The following is a 22,822-nucleotide window of genomic DNA, read 5'->3' as shown; positions in this document are numbered from 1 at the left end:
AGTCAAGTTAAGGTGGCCTCCTTCCACTGTGTTGGCAAACGGCACTGAAGTAGATAAAGATGGAATTATTTCCTTAAACTTGGTAACAGCATTGCCAGATAGACATCTGCTGTAGTGGAATTGTTTCCCACATAGAGTATAATCCATTAATGGGAATTCAAAAGTTATTAGAAAATGGTCAGACAGAAGAGGGTTATGGGGAAAAACTATTAAGTGTTCAGTTTTGATGCCATATGTCAGAACCAGATCAAGAGTGTGATTAAAACAGTGAGTGGGTTTATTTAGTTTGAGAGAAGCCAACTGAGTCTAATAATGAACAGAATGCATTGTTGAGGCTGTCATTGTCGGCATCTACATGAATATTAAAGTCGCCTACTATGATTATTTTATCTGTACTAAGCACTAAATCAGACAGAAAGTCTGAGAATTCACTTAAAAACTCTGAATAAGGAGCAGGTGGACGGTATACAATAACAAACAGAACAGGCTTTTGAGTTTTCCAGTTTGGGTGTGAGAGACTCAGGGTGAGACTTTCAAATGAGTTATAACTATGTTTAGGTCTAGGGTTGATTAATAGGTTTGAGTCAAAGATCGCTGCCACGCCACCACCTCGGCCTGTGTTTTGAGGGATGTGACAGTTACTGTGCCTAGGTGGAGTGGATTCATTTAGGCTGGCATATTCTTCCTGCTGTAACCATGTTTCAGTAAGACACAATAAGTCAATGTGATGTTCACTTATCAAATCATTCACTAACAGAGATTTAGATGAGAGAGATCTGATATTTAATAGTCCACATTTGATTGTCCTATTACTTTCTACTATAAGAGGAGTCATCTTAATTTTAATTAGGTTCTTATGAATAACTCCTCTGGAGTTGATTCTTGATTTATATAATTTAGGTGGGCAGGGGGCAGACACAGTCTCTATGGGGTACTAGGAGCGTTGGGTGGGTCTTTCAAGAATATGTAGAACTACTGGCTAAAATGCAATTAGAGAGATACCAAGATACGTGAGAGCTACTTTGAAGGAAAGATAAGAGAGAAAGTTCTGATACTGTACACTGATGGTAGCAGTCTGGAACAGATACATGAAGGAAACACTGAAAAGATTAGGGGAAAATCTCAGAATAGGGAGGAGAAAATGCAAGGCTTTGAATACAGGTAAAGTAAATGTTTCATAAGTCAAAATCACTCTTGACAGTGATCAACAACCTGACAGAAATCATTGTTGTTTCTTTAGCTTGACCACAAACTCACTATCAGTGACACTATTAGCTAACTGTAAATGAACTGATTCATCCGCCATGTTGTTGGCCATTTTGCATCATGACTGCAAACGAATATTAGAAGATGCCGACAGCTACAGCCACAGAGGACAGCTCTGCTCGATTAAGGTCAGGATTCAAGATATTCTCAAAAATTGATGCTGTGGTTTTTACTAAATGGCTTGTTTGCATGAAGGGAGCAGTCAGGCTGTCAGAATAAACTGTACTATATTAAATCTGGAATAGTTTATCTACGAGGTATCATGGTGGTGCAGTGGTTAGATTTTTTTTAGCAGTATACATAAAGGAAATCCATGGAATTGAAGTCTGTGGGTTATTACATGGACGGCATGGTGGTGCAGTGGTTAGCGCTGTCATATCAGAGCAAGAAGGTTCCAGGTTTGATCCCTGGCCGACCCAGTGCCTTTCTGTGTGGGGTTTGCAGTTCTCCCTGTGCCTGCGTGGATTCTCTCTTGGTACTCCAGCTTCCTCCCACAGTCCAAAGACATGCAGCTTAGGTTGATTGGTGACTCTAAATTGCCCATAGGAGTGAGTGTCAGCCCTGTGATAGACTGGCAACCTGTCCAGGGTGAACCCTGCCTCTCACTAAGTGTCAGCTGGGATAGGCTTCAGCACATCACTACCCCCCATCCCTCACACAACCCTCAACAGGATAGATAATGGATGGATGAATGGATGGTTGTTGCTTACACAGCCATGAATATTTAATGTTACAGGGCAGAGGTTTTAAACCTGACCTAGAAAAATAGCGCAACACAGTAAATCCATCCTCACCCCAGTGTCTCCTCAGCTGTTTTCATCTCTGCTTTGAGTGGAAGGTCCTCTCTCCTTCTGCAGGAGGCCACATCATCGCTCACTGTTGCTCACATTCATCTGCTTTTTCAGGCACCTTCTTTCATCCATCTGTCCATTTTGTTATGATTAACTTCATTCATCATTCAACCGACTAACTCCTCTCTACGATATCACTTAATAAATCTTCTTTAAACTCAACATGTTTCATTAACTTTTCTTCTTTTTCGTATTCTTAATTGAGTTGATTCCAGGTAATTGTTTACTGACGTTTATGCTAGGTTAATGTTCTGATATGGAAAGTGACTTAGAAATGATCACAGAGCTTGAAGTTAATGAAGGAGATGAAGATGGAGAGGTTGATAAAACCTGTCACTTAAGATATTCAGTGGTAATCTAAAGTGACCGAGGCATTAAAAAAAGAGTTCGCGTATGTTATTCCTGTGATAATAGATGATCAACTTAGCATGAAATTAAACATCGTCAATGTGTGTGGTCAACAAGGATTAAAAACCTTCAGTTTAAATTTTTGCAGCAGTATGGACTAAACAGTAGAAAATAATATATTTGAAATAAATAGTGTTGTTGCTCATGGTCACACTGAAACCACTGAACCAAGACCTGGGTTACATTTACTCCTGGACAAGATGATTTTGTGATTTTGAGGTAAATAGCCCATTTCAAATAATAATAAATCCAAAATATTCATAGACAAGACACTGTTTGGTGGCTGATGTTAATCATGGTGAAAAAATTGAGGCTCCATAAAACAGTTTATTTGTGAGGTAGACACACTGTACCACCCTTCTTTCACTTTACTTCATCAGAGTATTGATTGAACCCACATTGTTTTATTGTATTCCGTACATTGGGGTGACAGCATTGTTTAGAGGCTGCCTGCTCTACAAACTGAAAAAGGATAAGCTCATCATTCACTCTGACATCCTTTCATACAGCACTGATACCATCTCAGTAGTTTACTGATTTGTAATTTAATGACCATTATGTTCTGCTACTTTGATTTCTTGAATGAGAGTAAGGTCAGGCATTAAAATGTCTCTCACAGTTCAGTGTGTGCTCTCAGGTTATACTTTCCATCCCGCTTCTGTCAGTCATCTTACACAGTGTTCTCCCCCTTTATTATTCCCATGAACATTCCAGTTTCTTAAGGGTTTTTTCTCTCACTCAGCTCTCTCTCGCTTTTTGTCGTCACACAAAACCACCCTCCCCAGTTCCACTTGTCCCTTGCTTTTCTCTATATTTACTCCTTTGTTTCACTGCTCTCCTCTCACAGGCTCACTTTATGGCTTTAGAGGCAGAGCTGTCACGTATCCAGGAAGTGAGCAGCCACCAGAGGAAACGGATTGCCGAGATTCTCAATGGGCTCATGAAAGACCTGAGCGAGTTCAGCATCATCGTTGGAAATAGGGACATCAAGTTGGTGAGTGGAACAGAGGCTGCAGGTCTAGAGACATACTCGCCGATCAGTAATGCCGCCATTGAAAAAGATCAGTGACAAAATAGGAGACAAGGAAACTAAAATACCTGATGTTTGTGGCAAACTATGAGAACTTTTCTCATATTATCATCACACACTCAGAGTCATAACTCAGCCAAACAAGTATAAACAGACATTAGATGTGATATACATAATGCAATCCTGTAATCCTACTCTTTACGGTGATAAACAGTTTAAGGTTAAACTATAACAAATGGATTCACCGCTGAAAATAGCAATATATGACATGTAGTGATCCCAAAAGATTGAAAATCAGTCAGACAGCCTAGGGTTCAAAAGTTCACACTGTCTGAGAATATTATATTTATATATACTATATATCCTGTGTCTGCTTGTTCTAAAGCACACTAAAGCTTTATCACACTTGCAGTGAGTGAAATATTAAAACCTAAGACAGAGTGGGTTTTTTGAGTCCTGCGCCTATTTTCTTTTACATATTTGTCTCTAATTTAGCCTGACAGATTTGGCATCTGTGTCAATTCAAAGATCTTCATGAGCATTTAAAAACATTTGTGTGTGTTAGTGGCTGAGTTTACAATGGTGACTTATCTGAGGTGACATACATTAAATTATATACTCGGTATGCAGTATGTATCGATGTATTAACTCTGAAGTTTTCTATATTACACCTGAGGATAGTTTATATGTATATCCACGCTCATCTGTAGTGTTTAGATTGCTTCTGATGTGTGCACTCCATCCTCCACAGTTCATTTCAGAGCCTTTGAATCACATCATCCATTGATGCCAGAAATTGTTTCTAAGATGTCTTCCTCTTCTTCAGAGCTGTTTTTAAATCCTTGAATTTTAGCTAAACATCTTTACTTCTCCTTGAATTGTCTCTCCTCCTCTATGCCTCATTCATCTCATAGCCTATGGAGATCACTGGTGCGATTGAGGAGGAGTTCACAGTGGCCCGTCTCTACATCAATAAGATAAAGTCAGAGGTGAAGTCCATGGTGAAGCGCTGTCGTCACCTGGAGAACCTTCAGATGGAGTGTCACCGCAAGATGGAGGAGACAGGAAGAGAGTTGTCCTCGTGCCACCTCCTCATTTCACAGGTGAGGGACTGATACAAGGAAGAACTGGAGGAGCTATCAACCTCTACACACATGTGGTGAAGGAAAAAGGTTTAAGTTGTTACCCAGAGGAAAATTTTTATGTTGATGTGGAAAAATCAAGACAGTTGATGGTGAAACTTTGCAGTACAAAACTTTAATTATCACCACAAACAAATGAGTGACATTTCAGCACACGCCTCTTCATCAGTCTGATTAACATCACACATTGCTACATAGGCCTTTGTGAGATTTTCAGAGCTGTGTGCTCAAAATGACACAACTGTTTGTGTAATTAACTTTTTTTTTTTTTTATCAGAAGTGTTCAGTATGCAAACTGTCCTGATTCTTAAGGGATTGTGTGTTTTGTATGCTATGTGATAATGTGGTTGTCTGAAGCCACCATGGTGTAAATTTTACCCTCTTCAGTATTTAAATTGAATTCCCTAGTGCACAGTGATCATGAATATTCACTGCAAACCGTGTCCATTCAACAATGACTAAAAGTACTTTTTTCCCCTCATTGTAATGTATTCCCTTGCACAGAGGGTCTTTGCTCATCAGTATACTTCCTGCATCTGTGAGACGCTGTGTTCTTACTTTCAGCATGAGGCAAAGATCCGCTCTCTCACTGAGTACATGCAGAATGTGGAGCTGAAGAAGAGACAGCTGGAAGACAGCTACGACTCTCTGAGCGAGGAGCTGGCCAAACTCCAAGCTCAAGGTAATGCACTATAATGAGCCATTATGGTAAACGACTGAAGTATATCACTAGCTCTCTCAATCCAAAGTTGAGCACCATAACACAGGTAACCAGTGAACAAAAAAACACTAAGCCATTTAGGCACAGTGAAGCTATGAGCTAAATGTTAATGTCAGCATGTTAACATGCTCACAATGACAATGCTGACATTCCAATGGTAAGGTAATGTTTACTAGTTTCACTTATGTGAAAGTAATATGTGGGCATGGTGAAATGTGCTAATTCACACCAAACTAGGCTAGAGTTGACCCAAGTAATGGAGAAATAAAAAATTTGGCCTGTGATACTAAATAGAAGGTGAATGGATCACAAGTAATCCTGAGGGAAACAAATGTCTGAACCAAATTTCATGGCAATCCACCCAACGAGGGCAACTGATGAACAATCTCAGTGTACTTCTCAAAAATACTTGTTGAAATACACATTCAACACTTTTGTAATAGTATATGAATCAAGCTTTTTGGGGTGAAATCTATCCAGCTATTTGCACACAAAGTTCAAGGATCAATACTGCACTAACACACTCAGTGTAGTGAAACATACAAGTGTTGTATTTGTAATCAAAGTGTATTTGCCTCAGGCTTGAGTTTGAGTTATTTATCTACGTGAATGAAATACAAAGAGCAAGAGTTTAACAGTTATTCGGACTCTAAGGTAAAGGAGGAACATAGTACACTCAGCTAAGTAAAACAACAGATTTATGTTTGATAAATCAGGTGATATAAAAGGACAGGAAGCAATCCAATCAGGCAGTCAGCAAAACAGACTGTGCTCAATATTAATCTAAATAAAGTAAAGGCTTTCAACTGAGCCATGGCCTTTAAGATAAAATTGCGCTCAAGTGATTCAAATTATCCATGCTGACCACCCATGTGAGATTTAGACGGATGTTGTAAATCTTGCTGAACTGCTTACTTGAGATGTCCAAGTCAACTTTAAGGTTACTTTTCTGGAACAGTCAAACAAAAAAGTCTAAGTCAAAAGAAAAAAGACAACAAGCCTGTCACTGTGTTTCTGCACCACTGAACTAGAACTGAAAGGAAGTGCCTCTTTGCTTAAAACCATTTTATTAGCATCAGTGGAAAGTTTGAGCCTGTGCCAGAGGCGTTTCTATCCTGTCAGCATAAAGAAAAACAAGGGTAAATGCTGATGAACAGCTAAGGTTCCCAAACATTTCTCAGCACCAGCAGGACTGGATTAATGGTACATTTGAAACGTGTGTGAGGTCCAGCTAACTGCAAATGCTCCTGAGACACTGACACAATTCACAAATCAGGTCAAAGGCAATGTAAGCATTCTCCCTAAAGAATCCCACAGAACTGCATTAAATCACCTCTGACTCCTAGGGCAGGTGAATCAATTTTGGCACACACCAAAGCAAGGCGGTCCTTGACTAATTAGAGAGGTACAGTAGATGAATGCAAAGTGCTGCAGGTCATGTTGATCACACAGCCTGGTGAGAGGTAGAGAGCTCAGTAATTTCATCACCACACACCAGAAACAGCAGTGAATCAACAACCGATCAGAGCGGCGTGACAAAACAGCTGCCATTCAGAATAATAGATATTATTACACCCATGAATCACACTGACCTCACTGTCAATATTAAGTGCTAGTACAGCTTTGCTGGAAAAGTCAGGTCACCATCATTTTGTTCACTTACATGAGTGTGTTACTCTTTTATCTCCCTGCCTTTATCTTCCTCTTCTTTTCTCTCTGTCTTAGTTTCTGGCATTGTCTTATTTTCTCTGACTTTTCTTCAAAATATAGGTGTGTGTGTGTGTGTGTGTTTCAGAGAGCATGTCACAGGTGACCAGGGGGAGGAATCTCACATTTGTCCAGGATTGCTGTGATATAAAGGTATTGTAACCATGGCTACAGCTTAGTGTAATAGCCTTTCATCACTCAGTGCTCGGCTAGCTGCAGGTGTGCATGTGTGGATGTTGTGTGCGTGTGTGTGTGTGTGTGTGTGTGTGTCTCTGCATCCATGAGTGTGCGCTGCACTGGTAGATGGGCTTATGACTGCAAGTGTCTCTGCATATGAACTATAGTAGAGACAGAAATAAATTGTGTTGAGGAGCAGTTTGACATGTTGAGAAAAATTCACTTCCATGTTGCTCTCATGTACAATAAATATCAAGTGTTAAGGATTTTAGCGAAGTCACACACACTGGGTCAAAAAGCATTTTTGTCATATACAATCAGTGGAAGAAAAGTGGCGAATACATTATTTCCAGGAGTCATTAACCTCGTAAAATTTTTACTGTTAGAATTTTATCTATTTGGGCCTATAAAATGTAGAATGTGTAAAGTAAAATAAATAATATAAAAAAAATAGAAGATTATTTCAGGAAGTACAAGAGTTTAATGTTATATCTTCAAATAACTTATGTCAAGTCCAAAATTATAAAATACTGAATTACATTGAAACAAAATAGAAAAAGTCAGAGATGCTGGAAACAGCAAATATTTAATGTCATGGTTAATCAAAAATATTTAGGTTTTTGTCAAAGTTTTTGTTGATTGGCTTATGAGTTAACAATCTGACATTCTGAGTGTCAATTAGTTTGTAGTAATTTGAAGATACACAACTTTACGTGCACCATGTGATCACAATATGACCTGAGATAAGTAGTTAGAAATATATTATGATATCAGAGAGGGCCCCTTCACAAACAAGGTCACAAGATTACATGATAAGACAGGACTCTGTTGATATTGTATTGTATGGTGCAAATTGCAAATTACAGAAAAGCAAGAAACATATATTAAACCAAGGGTTTTTATGGCCCCTGTAGGTCTGTGGCCCCAGAGCACTTGTCAGCCCTGTAATCCAGCCTGAAAGGTTTTTTTTTATTTTACTGACCATAATGTCTGAATCCACATTCTGGTTTAGCTAATATCTCTGTGCTGGTTTTAGTCTCTGTGTGGGATTTATGGAAAAAAAAAGAAAATCAACAGCCTTATCTTTTAAAGATGGCAGTATTTGTTGCTCGTCATCATCTCTTGTATTTGTGTTCGCACATGTTCAATAAAGTGTTTTTGCCTGTCAGTGTATGTAGCTGTGTGTGACATGCTCTAGTTTCATTGGCTCGTGTCATTCACAGTGGCAGCGAATGACACGATCTGCTCTGTGTGTGTTCAATGCCCTGGTGGCCACATTTTATGTCCACATGTGCAATGGTGTGTGTAATTTTGTCCTTTCTTGTCATTTAGTCATGTTGGTTTTCATGTGTTCCCACCTCTGGGTACTGTCTTTACTCTCTCTTTTCATGCACACTGTATATGGCTCTCACCCCCCTCGTATTGACCATGCCTCAGAGGGCTCTGGAGCAGCAAATGGAGTCACACCGCGAGGTGCACAGCAAACAGCTTAGCCGCCTGCGAGATGAGATCAATGAGAAGCAAAAGATCATCGACAACTTAACTGAGTCAGTACTTTGTTGTAATTCTTATTTATTTCCATATTAGACTGTGGTGCAGTCCAGTGCAGATCATATGTTTCCAGAGGCAGACAGGCTGCTCACTCTGTCAGCTGTCTGTGGGCTGAAATCTGAAATTCAATTCTACACTTATAAGCAGTGGAAATATGCAAAAAGTGTGAATGCATAGTCTTAGTATTCGAGTTCTCAGAAAGTATAAGCCCTTTAGCTGCGAAAGTAGCTGAAATCAATATGTGTGGGTGGTTTACATGGTGCAGAAATTGCAGTGTGGGAAGATTTAGAGCTGAGCTGCTGCTCAACCTCAATGTGAGGAGCCACTGGTCTGGTTTGGGCTCTTTCAAAAAGAGGCCCCTTCAGGTGCCGGACTGTTTTGGGGGAGACTGCGGGACAGACAGCCCTGAGGGACTGATATACATTTCCCAGGTGGGACTGGGAGTGTCTGGTTACACCCAGACAGCAGCTGCACAGAGCGTCTGAATGAAATGACATTGAGAATGCCTTCCTTGTCCTGCTGCCACAGCCTGATTTGCATAAACAGCTTGAAAATTGATGGATGGATGGTAGCAGAGTGGCTCTTCAGATCCTTTAAACAGAATAGGAAAAGCATGTATATGTTCTATCATGAGTCAAATATCGGAAAAGGAGAGCAAAATCAAAAATGATTAAAAGTGTGAACCCTTTTTTCCAAATGCTTTTCTTTTTTTATTAAACCAGGATGTAGCTGTGGTTTTGTATCTTAACGGGACACTTTCATGTGTTAGCTCTGACCAGATGACACACTTGAGCCACCCAGCTACTCCTGTGGTCTGCCAACATGTCAGTCTGGCCATTCTGTACAGCTCTGTTCCCTTAGGGCAAAAATAAATCCTGATGTTGTGCATAGAAATGGTGCCCGTTCCTCATTTTTGCTCCTGCTGCTTTTAAAAAGTCTGTGCACACCACTGAGCTGGACTTTTTCACCTTACACTCAGGAAGGACAATCTGTTTTTCACATATGAGGTGGTTATTAACCACAGAGAGGTGCTCCTCGATAGAAAAAAAAAAAAAAAATCAGCATAATACTTGTGCTCGTGTCAGAAAAGTTTTTTCAACCAGTATAAAAATGTCCATTAAACCACTCTGATGACCGTTTTTTAATATTTCTTTTAAAACAATAGGTGAATAAACAAAATACACAGTGGTAAAACAAGGACATGAAGTTAAAGTAATAGACCCTTAATAACATAAGTAATTATGTAGTTCCACTAAAAGTGGAATTGAAAGGAGCCCACTTCCATTTCCAGGTGGCACTGCAGATTCCATTTTTCATTTGTAATTAGCCAAAGCTCTTGGGTGCTTAGACTACTATTAGCTAAATTCCTGTATTTGAATCCCTGAATTAGTCTGTTTTCACTTTTTATTTAGCTGTAACCAGAAGCAGCAGCTGGAGTTGGAGCAACTGCATGATAACTTTGAACGTCTCAGGACCCAAGACCATCACAAAAGCCGGCAGCTTGAGGAACTGACGTGAGTGTCTACTTTACTCTCCTGGCTAGCTTTCAAACACTGCACCATATGGAGGCCTTAGGGTGAGCTGCCTCTTTTGATCCACAGTTTCCTTTTCACTCTGTCATTTGTCTTCCTTGTGTCTATTTATTCTCCTCCCGCTCTGCAGCTCTGACTGTCATTATATTTACAGTATGTGTCTCTCTCTGTGGAATAATACAGTCATACAGACTGTGGCTTAAATTAGCTTAAGGCTAATCCCTTTAACCCTCTCTTTGCTTCTTTCTTTTTATCTGTTTCTTGCTGTCTTACTCTCTTTGCATCTTCATTATTTTGGATAAAGGTAGCAGCTGGCTGCTAATAAGGTTCTTTCTGCACTGACCTTTGCAGCATATTGCATCAGTTGGCAGATGGGTATCAGTCCACAAATGGGGGCAGCTGGTACATGCCACGTTTGTTCTTTATTCATGACTTATTGTGGCAAGGATGTGGCACTCATCTGGGCAAAGAGACGTTCATTTAGATTTTTTTTTTTAGATCTGTCTATATGAGCATCTGTCTCTCTACCTATCTATAGGTTTCTCCATGAGAAACATGAGCAGTCAAAGCAGGACCTCAAAGGGCTGGAAGAGACTGTTGTAAGTCATCACAACTCACTTGGCTCCCCCAGAGGCCACAGTACTCTCTAACTTCTTTTTACTGCACTGTTTCCTCTCTCTGTCTCATACTGTAGGCTCGAGAGCTCCATACCCTGCACAACCTCCGCAAGTTGTTTGTTCAAGACCTCACGACTCGAGTTAGAAAAGTAAGCCAGACAAGCTTAACCTACGCAACACACTTAAAAGCTATATTTCCCAACATATAACCGTTGTAGCCAGAGTGCATGTCACTCTACTGTACCTACTGTAGACTGTATGGACATACCTTTCTGGGACTGCAGTATTTGAGAGATGGCAGTGTTTTCTTTTTTTTTTATACAGAGCTAAAAGATCTGTGCTATTTTTGTTGACAGAGTGCAGAGATGGAGCCTGATGATACTGGGGGATATATCATGCAGAAACAGAAGATTTCCTTTCTTGAAAACAACCTGGACCAGCTTACAAAAGTTCACAAGCAGGTAACACCAAGCAGCAAATATGAAACTATAAATGATAATTACCCATCCACCAGTTCTTTCAAAATTAGGACAAATCATCAGTTTTGCCTCAGGCTAGAAGTTGAGGCACAGCAGTAAGGCAGAATACTGCATAGCTAAATTAAACTACAGAGCAGTGTGCACTGTTTGTCATCACTTGCCTGTAGGAAAAGGTAATACTAGTGCCATCAAATCACCTCACTACAGAAGCTTCACTTGAATGTCTTCTTGAAAACAGTCCTACAGGAGGTGTTAAACCTGCCTTTTCAGGAGAAAAAAGGCACAGCACAATAAAATTACTCACAAATGAATTCATCCTCATGAAGGTTCACACAAACATACTTGAGTTTTTCTCTCGACACAACAAACGCTCAAAAGGAACCTCAAAAAGATTGCACATAAACACACACCTCACATCTTTCTTTAATATTCATAAGTGGACTACAGCAATCGACTAAGTGTTGATGTATTAAACATTCTCAGTGTACTCAGGCTGGCAGAGTGGCGAGGACTGCACTGCAGCAGTTTGTCAGGCAGAAAACCAATCCCAAAGTGGGACACTGGGAAATGCTTCCCCATCCACCACCTGCTGATAATGGGAGAATGGAAAGGTCATAAATCAGCAAACTCTCAATTGGATCATGATAAGGCTCCCAGAGATATGCAGTGGACAGTGCACCAGGGCTGCATGCTGCCTGAGCCTCTCTGGCCCTGCAAAGATATAATAATGTCTGTTCATCCATCTGTTCACATACACACACACTCTGTCATTATTTCTTGTATAACATAATTTACCTCCTGTGGGAATCTTACCTCCATTTCATATTTTTCTTTTAAATTGACTCCCCAACAAACAATCAACCAGCACTGCCAAGCCTCAGGTGGATCTGCAGAATTCCTGAAGCCTGCTTTGTCTGTCAGATAACTTTGCCAGCTCACTAAATCCTCAGGTCTTCTACTCAGTATTTTCGCAGGGTATCGATCAGTTTGGATGGTCATGTACTAGTAGACTCTCTGTGTGGTACTCAGTCACTGGATTTTTCACATTTACCTTTCCCACTTGTAGGGAATGGGCTGTGTGCAGAGATTTAAAATCAATAAATCTCCACATTGATTTTCTTTATGGGTATAACTGTATAGAACCAAGACCATTATCTAGAATCAAATGTGATATATTTTACATTATGTGCCGCAGGATTGTTTGTGGTCAAGTTTGTAGCTAAAGCATACTATTGTATGGTCAATAAAATAACTCAACATAGGAGTTATGTGGTTGCTTTGCTGCTGTACATCCACTGCTGTATAAAAAGGGGGGTTTCTCACTTCACCAAACTGGAGGATGCTTTTCAGTCAAGCTAATTAGAAACACAGAGGCAACACATTCTCATTCTTGCTCTGCAAAACAAACAAGAACAGATGGTCTCACACTGTAACACTGTAGCACCATTAAAAGGACACGTCAGTACTATTCAAAGTAAACAGAAAAATGTTCCAGTAAAAATATTACTAAAGAGATTACAAACTTTCTTTAACTATTGCATCTCATCAGTCTCTTTTTGTATAAGAGGATACTGCATATTAAATGGCCTTTGATATCTTTCCTCTCTGCCTCAGTATACTGTGTGTGTGTGTGTTCCTGTGTGTGCGACAGCTGGTGCGTGACAATGCAGATCTTCGCTGTGAGCTTCCAAAACTGGAGAAACGTCTTCGCTCTACGGCTGAGCGAGTTAAGGCGCTGGAGGGTGCATTAAAGGAGGCAAAGGAAGGAGCCATGAAGGACCGCCACCGCTACCAGCAGGAGGTGGAGCGGATCAAAGATGTGATGAAGGCCCGCAATCCTTTCCGCCGGCCCCATGCTGCACAGATAGGTAACACAGTACTAATCTAGACACTTAAGTGCAATATTCACAGTAATTTCCACTGTGCAGCACAGCACCCACAGAAACATCGATTCAAATATCAAAGTTAAAGCTACGGTATGTAACTTAGGGTAGCACTAGCATGAAACTCCAAATCAACCCAGACAGTACTGCTGTGAGAAAGTGTGTTGATATGAGTCCACTGAAAGTTACTTTTTTCATGTTAATTAGATTTTACATCTGCCAGTAGTAAAGTCTAATTTCCTCTGCAGCCAAGTGAATGTTATCCATCAAATGACACGCCATACAAATCCCAGTTTTAATCAAGAGGTTTTTTTCATAGTGTGACTTTTGTAGAAACAAGAAAAATTTTGATAGCATTTTAGAATAATGACAATAATAAGACATTAATAACATTTATATGAATCATAATAAGGGTTATTTTAGTGCCATTTTTGTGATACAATCTAAATTCAGTAACATCTATGGCAGTCTAACACATGCTGTGCGAAGACAGAATATTTATGGATATGCCAACCTGCTGAAAATTATGAAACCTGACAGTAGGACTGACAGTAGCCTTTAATAATTGCTTTTAAGGATTTAAACAATGAGCACTGCTCTTCTGAGAGACATACAGTTGATTGAAAAAAGCAGTTTGGATCACTCTTTGGTTCAGTTTGAGATATTTGTACTTATAAATCTGAGGTCTGTGTGAAGCAAATGAGAAAATGAGTTATTGATTTGAAAGTGTTTTTAGAATAATGATTTTCATTTGAGGATTACATGGAATCATTTGGGAATAACTGTGTTTTATATTAATATATTCTTATTATTCCAGTCACATTAAAAAACGGTGTATTATTTTGTGCTCTTTTGGGGAAAATAATTATGTTTTTGTCTTTTCTGCCTCTGTCAAAAAAATCAATCCTCTATCTCTTTCAGCCAAGCCAGTGCGTCCTGGCCACCTCCCAGTCTGCTATCCCACCAACCCCTTCTTCATCCGAGGCTACAGCGATCACCCCATGCCCTTCTGCAATGCTGTTTCCCACAACAGCAACAACCAACAAGCAGCTGCTCCTGCTGCTGCTCCAGCAACACCAAAGCATGAGCACAGGTCACCCGAGGTCGACTCCAATCAGAACAGCCCCGTCAAACATCTGGGATCCCAGAGCGACGACACGCACGACAGCAGTGATCAGAACAACGTGTGAGTAAACGTAGTTACATGGGGCAGAATGTGCATTTTACCATAATGGAGTAATATCCTGCAGGTGACGGTGATACTGCACTGGACCTTCGTGACAAAAATCTTCACAAAATAATGTACGGGTCAACTAACTGGGTTGTTACAGTGCCTTCAAACACAGCTCACTTTACTGACAAAATAGTCTTAACTCATGGTTGACTCACTAACAGTTTTTTGTTTTCAGCCACTTTCTTGACCTTGGACATAGTGGTTCAAAAATAATCTTAACACAGTGTTCACTTCTTAGCTTTTTAAAACCCTTGTATAGCAGTGCAACCATCTACTAGACAACAATCCCCTTATGAAGACTGTGCAATGCAGCTGAAAGCTCTGGAAGTGGCCCTAAACCTTATTTTAGTACTGCTGTACCTGTGTTGTGCTTTGTAGCACTCTGCTTGTGCTTTCCCAGCCAAGCATCTTAAAGTTAACTGTGTGTGATATACACATGCAGCATGGGAGTTTTCTCTCATCTGTTTTGCCAGTGTTTGCCTGTTTGTTAGTTTTTTTCCTGGTCAATTGACCACATCGGTCCTCTTCCATTTTCAGATGTAATTACAATTGTGTTTTGTTTAAGTTTACACTTACATATCCATCTGTTTCTGCTGTTGGTAGGTTTCCAGCTGAACCAAGCCAAACGGGCAGCAACACTGCAGAGATGCTCGATTCAGAAAATGGTGAGCTCTACTCAGATAAAGCCTTTTAAAATATTGAGAAATTACTATGGCAAGCAGCGAAGGTAAATTTGTTTATTTTTTTATAGCCGCCATTTAGCGATCGCTATTATGCCGGCCATTATGTTTGAATGTTGTTTTATATACTGTACACTTAGCAATTTCTGATTGTTAAACTAGTAATTTCCCTGTTGCTATGATAACATTTGTTTCCACTGTTTGTGGTTTTTCGTCTACTTGCTTTCATCTTTGTGTAATGGGCTTGTAGTCATTGATCTTAACTGTCATTCTGAGCCAGCGGTGAGCAAGGAGAAGGGTCTTAACATATGTTAACAGTCTTAGATATTGTGTTTATATATTATTGTAATACAAACTGTCATGTTTTTCACCAAGAAACAATTTAATTTATTATGGGATATTGCTGCGGCTTGAGGTTTTTGTGCACGTCCATGTTTGTGTGTCTGTGTTCATCGGCGACAGGCTCTGGAGGAGATAGATTAGACTTGCACTGTCATTACTCAGCCAGACAGATAGCAAACCAGACAGGCTGAGTGCCCACCTAAGCTTCTGACCCAGCGATGACAGTTGTAGAGTTGTGTAACAGCAGCACACCTCTTTGATTCTCTGGGAATACCAGTAAAAGTCAGAAACAGGGTTACAGCCAATATATAAATCTGCTGCAGCAGAACCTACTGTACCTTTGATTAGATATCAGATATCATTGCTTTTCAGTGAACTCATAAAAAATGTATGCAGGCTAGATTTAGTTTTAGTCAGCACTGCCAACAAAAACATTCTGGAGGAAATACTGACATTTTAGCCTTTTTGGCATACACACACACACACTCTCTCTCTCTCTCTCTCTCACACACACACACACACAGTGGTGGCAGCTGTTTGGATGCTATGAGTAATCTCATGTAAATATTTAATTTCATACTATTTCTATTTATTTGTTCAGTTCTTTCCCTCAGAATCGACATATGGCATTTTGTAATGAAAGTGCTTATACACTGTAATATATTCTGAAGTCAGACTTGAAGGGAAGTTCCCTCTTGTTCATCACTAGTGATTTTCACCCTACTTGGCGTTATGAATTTCAATAAGGGCTCGTAGGAACCTGGAGAACTCGAAGCTAATCTGCATGCCCTGTGCTTATATTTCTATGGCATGTGTTGTTGGGTATAAGACATTTAATTGCTGTCACTATGTTTTTTGTTTGTTTGTTTTGTTTTGTTTTTCTACTGAAGAGATTAAACTCAGCAACCTTACAATTAATTAAGCGTGAGATTCCTTGACAGTACCCAACTCATAAAATTGCACACAAACAAAGAAAACTTGCTTCCATGAATAACCACGAATAAACTCATGCAGACTTCTCATTTGCTGGAGACTGAGTAGCAACTGAAACTTCTTGATGTCTCTGGTTGTCAATGTGCTGTCACCTAAAAGAGCCAAGTAAATAATCGGTGAAATAAATCCCTGTCAGAGTAGTTCATGGACAGCACAGACCTCTAAGGATTGTAGTATAGTAGCAAGAGTAAAATGACTTCTGTCAGGTAAATTTAAGTCATCAGACTCCACAGAATGTACTGTAATTATGATCCTGGAGCTGCAAATAGAGCCATCCTGGAGACGGGATCCCGTTTTCTATGCACTGTAAGTGCTGTTCTTTGTGTAAAGACAGTTGTTAAGAGACTTGTGCTTTGCATGGAAGCTCTGTGGGAGCAATCCTTATGATCTTTTAGTCCTTGCCTTACTGATAGGTCATAATGTTCAAGCTGTGTGTGTTGTTTTTAAGTGTACTGATAAACACGGTATCTACTCATCTTATGATGACTTGAGGACACATTAATGCAGCTGCTTGTTCTAAAGCTATTCACCGTCAGTGGCTTTGGGTAGTTTCAGTTAAACCCACATGTGTCTGTTATTGTACAGACCCATTCATTGCATAATTTACACTCCACCAGCCCTCTCACTGTGCATCTGCCTGCCTCCTTATGCATCTCTCTTTCTCCACAGGAAACACCACAGATATCAATGACAACAGGTAAGACTGGGCCACTGTTTTTCATTTTTGCAAAACACCTAGTGTTTTTGTTTCTGTCTGAGTGCAAGCTTTCATGTTGTCAGCACTAGTATCCCTCACTGCTGTATCTCTCTGCTCCATTGCTGCTGCTGCAGCCACCTGTGGTTCTGGTTTGTTGGGTAGTATGTGTCTGAATGTGACTTCTATGTCCAGAACTGACGTCTGCGACAATCAAGACCCAGCCAGACTCTACAGCCTGCAGCCAGAGGCTTCAGCCAGCTAATAGTCCTGAGCAGGTAAGAACAGAAAAACTGAGAAATTCCTCAGTGGGCATCTCATCCATTTACTACAGAACACAGCTGCATGGCTCAGTCCAGAATAACTCAGTAAACTAATGTCACAATCAACCAAATAACCAGTTACCAATCCAAGCATTACTCTACTAAATTTGTCAGCAGTAGCTCTGAAATACCATCTACCTGTAAAGTCAGTTTTATACAGTAAGTATAATATTCTATGGAAACTTATAAAATGGATTGATGGAAAACCAGGAAAAAAACTACTATGAAACTTTACAAGCAGCTTCTCTTCATCATTTGTTGCTGGCTTCTGTCTCCGCTTTCCTGCCATCTTTCACTCTCCTTGTTTCTCTCAAATGTATCTGACTCTCGGTCTTGTTAATCTCTCTCTCTCTCTCTCTCTCTCTTTCCAGGCAGACGTTTCTTTTGAGGCTTCTTCTCTAAATCTGCATGCAGTCGATCACCGTCCTCCCACACTTGCCTTCCTCTCTCATCCTCACCTCCTGTAAACAGACCTCTATCTCCTGTTTCCCTTTACCTCCTCCTGCTTGCTCCGCTCCAGTCCCTTCTCCCTCCTTTACTATGATGTGTCGGGTGTATGTGTGTATCAGGTTGGTAAGCACTGCATTTCAAATGCCTGACCTGGCAGCTTACACCCGTGCTGCTGCTGCACCCACTACCCCATGACTTGGAATAATAAAAAGGGACCACAAAAAAGGGAGCCGGAGGAAATTGCTGTGGGTAACCACTAGGGTGCGCTGTTTGCCTCATTGGGGGAATCACAGTGGACATAAAACCAGTACATTTAATAATAAGCTGAATTTAATCTTTATTATTATTCTTAAACATGAGTATGGGTCAGGGCACTCCAAAATTAAACTGTGTTAAACAATATGAATACAGGGTGAACCTCCGGCTCATTTTACTGATATTTATGCGTTTGAGTGTGCATGTTGATTTTTGTTATTGGTCATAATAAGAAAGCTACTGAGGCAATGTTGTCGGGAAATGTTTTAGTAGAAACACCAGTCCAGGAGAGGCTGTTTACATTTGTGTAAATAGGATAGGCAGCCCTAAAATTTAGTTTTGCTTGAAGAATAAGAACTGTAATATTCTATATTGTATGTTTGGTACTGCCATTACAGTAAATACCATGAGAAGACCAAAAGCCAGTAAAGCCAGTTTTTCTGATGTACTAAAGTTGGCAATTAGACTTGCTTTGAGGCTCTTAAAGATGTTGCATCTCTCATCCAAGAAGCTTCTGATTGACTGGTGGGGAATCCCAGGTATCAGTACACCATGACCTGATGACAGAAAATCTCCACGATGTGTTAGTTTGTCTCTCGGTTTTTAAAACTAGACCGTGAATATATTGTTTCATTTTTTAAAAGGCTAAAAAAATTTCTTGAAACAGCTGGGAACTGTAGTTTTTAAGCAAACAGTACTCAAACCAGAGTAAATTCATTTGTCAGGGTTATTTTTAGCCACATTTGGCGCTCTAGTGAGTACTCCCAGCAACAGGTTGTGGGACTGACACAAAATGTACTATAAAATATGTTAAGCAGTGCAACAATGTGGCTCATTAATGTGTTTTTAATATTTTATGGGCAAAAAATAAGCAGTGTCGAAGAGGAGCAAACTGTCTGGTTATAGTTGATCGATTAATTGTTGGTTTTGGTTTTTTCCTGGAATTTGTAGAAAAAATGAAAAATATAGAATATTACCAGACCTTTTCCTTTAAAGTGCATTTTCAATTTTTTTGTCAGTTTCAGTCCAAACTGAAATCATTATTGCTAATTTCAGTTTTTATTTCCACCCTAAAACTATAAGGATAATTACAATATGAATTTTTGGAAGCAGTGTCAGTAGTCATAGTATTGAATGTTTTATCATGTCTACTGTTAGGTAGACCAACACAAATCAAAAACTCACACTAAGTTAAAATACACACATACTTGCATTAGTTTAGACTTAATTCAGCTTGTATTCAGATTTCTCACATTTGACATTTTTCAATCAAATGAAACAAGGAAAACGTAGGTTTACATATACAGTAAGTATCTTTGGTGCCCCCCCTTGCAGGATTTATTTCTGATTCCTAGACTGTAATACAGTGTGTTCACTTATTAGATTAAAATGACTATTTAAACAAATAACCCCTATACCCATGTTGGTGTTTTAGATCTCAGATCTTGTTCTGTTCCTGGCACCGTCTCACCAAGCACAAGAAAAACCAAAGTGATAAATGAGGAAGTTGGATAAAGCATTGTTTTAAATATATTACATAAATATTCAGTGGTTAATCAGTCGCCACCGCATGTCTGGCTTTTTGTACACATGACTTCTTTTAACTAGTCTGAAAAGGAATTTCATTTCAACCATATTTAAAGACAAAAATACACAAATTCTGGTTGTTTTTAAAAAGACTTTCAAGCTGTAAATCATCCCTAAAACACTGCCCGTCAGGGATCCTCTGTCAGATATTCAGTCATTGTCATCGCAAGAGCATGGCAGAGTGAAAGAAATATAACTGTGTAGCAACTATTTTTATACTGCTAGTTCTACTTTGAAATAAATTAATTATTTGTTGCTCTATAATTTATTTGCTATTTATGGTGATTTATAACTTGAATGTGAGCATTTGCGTTTAACTTGATGTGTAAATGATTCTGTTGACATGCATTTCCTATAATGCGGAAATGCTAACGCTTTTGTTTTCCAGAGTTGTGTCATTAAATGAAAATGAATGCACGTATGCAGCAACTGTTTCAAAATTAAGTAGTTTAGGAGATGACTGATCTTACAGTTCTTTATGAATCACCTCCAGACTGTAACCAAAGCCCTAACTGTAGTGAGTCATTCACAGAATGACTCTTGCTCTGTAGTAGCCTATACATACTCGGTTGGTCACCTGAACCAAAAGTTACTATAGGTTATCAAGAGCTGATACAGCTCTGTCTTATCCCTCAGACAGACACAGACAAATATAGCCCCTTATTAGTCAATGACGTGTTTGACCTTTGACCTCAAAATACAGCTTTATGACATATCATGTATGACTTGGTTGCATTCAGAGAGCTATCTGAGCAGATAAGTTGATTACTGTAGATTGTCTACTGGCACAATGATTATCAGTCACTCCGCACCAATTGGCACACTCTTTTTGTGAATCTCCTGATCAACCAGTCAGGATGAAAGAGTTGAGGGTGACAGCGGAGGGACCATGAATCGGGCACTCTGTGTGTGCATTTATTCTGGAGGAGAATAGGAGCCGTTTCTACTTAGCAGATTCTTTTAACAAAGCAAGCCAGTGGCCAGTAGCTTGCAAATAACAGTGTGAATATTTTGTACATATGGTATACCAATAAAATACTTTTTGGGTAGACACAGGGGAAGACATGTAGTGTTATACATAACTTTAGTTACCCAAGTATTTTACTCATACCCCATATATACACAATTATTACACTGTAAAGTACAGACTGAAATCTAAAGAGGTACTTGATACAAATGCATGGAGCACTTTCTTAATTCTTTTTCTGTTGTTCTTCACCACAGCCCTTTACTAAGATAGCAACTGTTCAATTTGACTGTTTCCCAAGTGTAAAAAAAGGTCATTGAACTTTGTTATCACTGGATTGTAGATAACCTATAGAAACTCTGAGTTGAATGTGAATGGCCTTTTCTTTAATCAACATGATATTTGTTGTTTGTGTGACTGAGTGTAGAATTTATTTTTATTATTATTCTGTTTGTCTTCTTGTAATTGTAACCAATCTGAAAATATTCTGGAAAGGTCACTAATATGTGATGATATGTAGTTTAAATATGCAGAATTAGAACTACAACAAGAGTGGCTCAGAAAAGACAGAGGCAAAATGTCTGTGTTTGTTTGTCGAACTGTGTGTTGGTTGGTTTGTTTATAGCGTGTGGTGTAGTGCATGCAGTACCCTGTTTTGTAGCTGCTGAGAAACTATTATCTCTTAAAAAAAACATTTCAATAAAGATCCACCTATGTATTTATCATTATTACATTGTCCTGTTATTACTTTATTTGCAAACATTTGAATGCCCCCCTTTCTATTTGATCAATGAAATATTGAAAAAAGCATAAATGCAAATGATGCAGTATCTTGTCAATAAACCCAAAAGGAAAGTAAAAGCAACATTAACAGTGTGAACAATGACAGATCTATAATCTCAGGACAAAGCAAATCAGAAGCAAAAATGCTAATGTCACCTTGGCTCATCAACTCTTGGAAAATGAGGATAATCTCAGTAAATCTTGAATTTTGTGAAGAAATGTATCAATCTGTTTATGAATTTTTTTTGTTTGTGTTCTTTTGTGGTGATATTAACTAGAACATTGTGTATTGTTCTGACGGGGAAAGAAATCACATCAGCCAACTGTGAGACAAGGACATTCAACTAAAACAGATCAATAGGATAACCCACAACCCAGAAAGGTTTGTATACTCTGACATTAGTGACCAAAAAAATAAACATTTACTTTACGTCTTACTGTGGTTTTGATTTTGTAACTCAGTATATAATCAGTATCAGTATATTTGATCAGCTAACTGATCAAAGTGAGTAAACCGATCATTTAAATCTTTTGATTGATTTGATTTTGATTTGATTTATTCTTTCAAGCATGTAAAGACAGTTGATATGTCAACATACATAATTTTACACATATCCAACAAATGCTAATCCAAAATCAATTTGCTTATACCTAGTACATGCCTGAATGGAGTAGGAAGAAGTCAGACTTATCTATTCCTACCCCATGACATCATCTTATCATCATTGGTTTGCAAGCAGTATTACTACATAAATAATTATCTTCTACACCACACAAGTAATATACTAAAGAATTATTACAAAGTGTTAACATTCTTACCCCACACCCACAATGTTCCATCTGGTTAATCATTAAACCTGTTCTTGCATATATCTTGATTGACACATACCTTTATATTTATGTTTAAACTCGTCAATTCTATTACTATTTTTTATGTCCACACTTAAATTATTCCATAGTTTTACCCCACTTATGGAAATACAAAATCTTTTCTTGGTTGTACGTATAGCATGAATTTTTCAAATTTAACTGACCCCTTAAATTGTATCCCCCTTCCCTTTCAATAAATAGTTTTTGAATTCCACCAGGTAATAAATTGTTCCTGGCTTTATACATAAACACAGCAGTCTTATATCCCACTAAATCAAAA

General features: G+C 39.0%; 1 protein-coding gene across 1 annotated transcript in view; it reads left to right on the top strand.

Annotated features, from left to right (window-relative positions):
* kif5ab (kinesin family member 5A, b) overlaps nt 1-21,605 on the top strand; it is a 54,900-nt gene extending 33,295 nt beyond the window's left edge. The window contains exons 15-29 of the mRNA XM_020609948.1: nt 3,373-3,519; nt 4,470-4,658; nt 5,262-5,379; nt 7,214-7,278; nt 8,740-8,849; nt 10,266-10,367; nt 10,924-10,984; nt 11,080-11,151; nt 11,359-11,463; nt 13,133-13,349; nt 14,286-14,550; nt 15,202-15,263; nt 17,283-17,310; nt 17,503-17,585; nt 18,002-21,605. Coding sequence (XP_020465604.1) covers nt 3,373-3,519; nt 4,470-4,658; nt 5,262-5,379; nt 7,214-7,278; nt 8,740-8,849; nt 10,266-10,367; nt 10,924-10,984; nt 11,080-11,151; nt 11,359-11,463; nt 13,133-13,349; nt 14,286-14,550; nt 15,202-15,263; nt 17,283-17,310; nt 17,503-17,572 — 1,611 coding nt within the window. The 3' untranslated portion in view covers nt 17,573-17,585; nt 18,002-21,605. The remainder of the gene's footprint in view (nt 1-3,372; nt 3,520-4,469; nt 4,659-5,261; nt 5,380-7,213; nt 7,279-8,739; nt 8,850-10,265; nt 10,368-10,923; nt 10,985-11,079; nt 11,152-11,358; nt 11,464-13,132; nt 13,350-14,285; nt 14,551-15,201; nt 15,264-17,282; nt 17,311-17,502; nt 17,586-18,001) is intronic.
* Nucleotides 21,606-22,822: the final 1,217 nt, after the last annotated feature.

This window comes from Monopterus albus, unplaced genomic scaffold (genome assembly GCF_001952655.1).
Source record: "Monopterus albus unplaced genomic scaffold, M_albus_1.0 scaffold1.1, whole genome shotgun sequence".
Taxonomy (NCBI): domain Eukaryota; kingdom Metazoa; phylum Chordata; class Actinopteri; order Synbranchiformes; family Synbranchidae; genus Monopterus; species Monopterus albus.
This window is presented reverse-complemented; position numbering and strand designations above follow the sequence as displayed.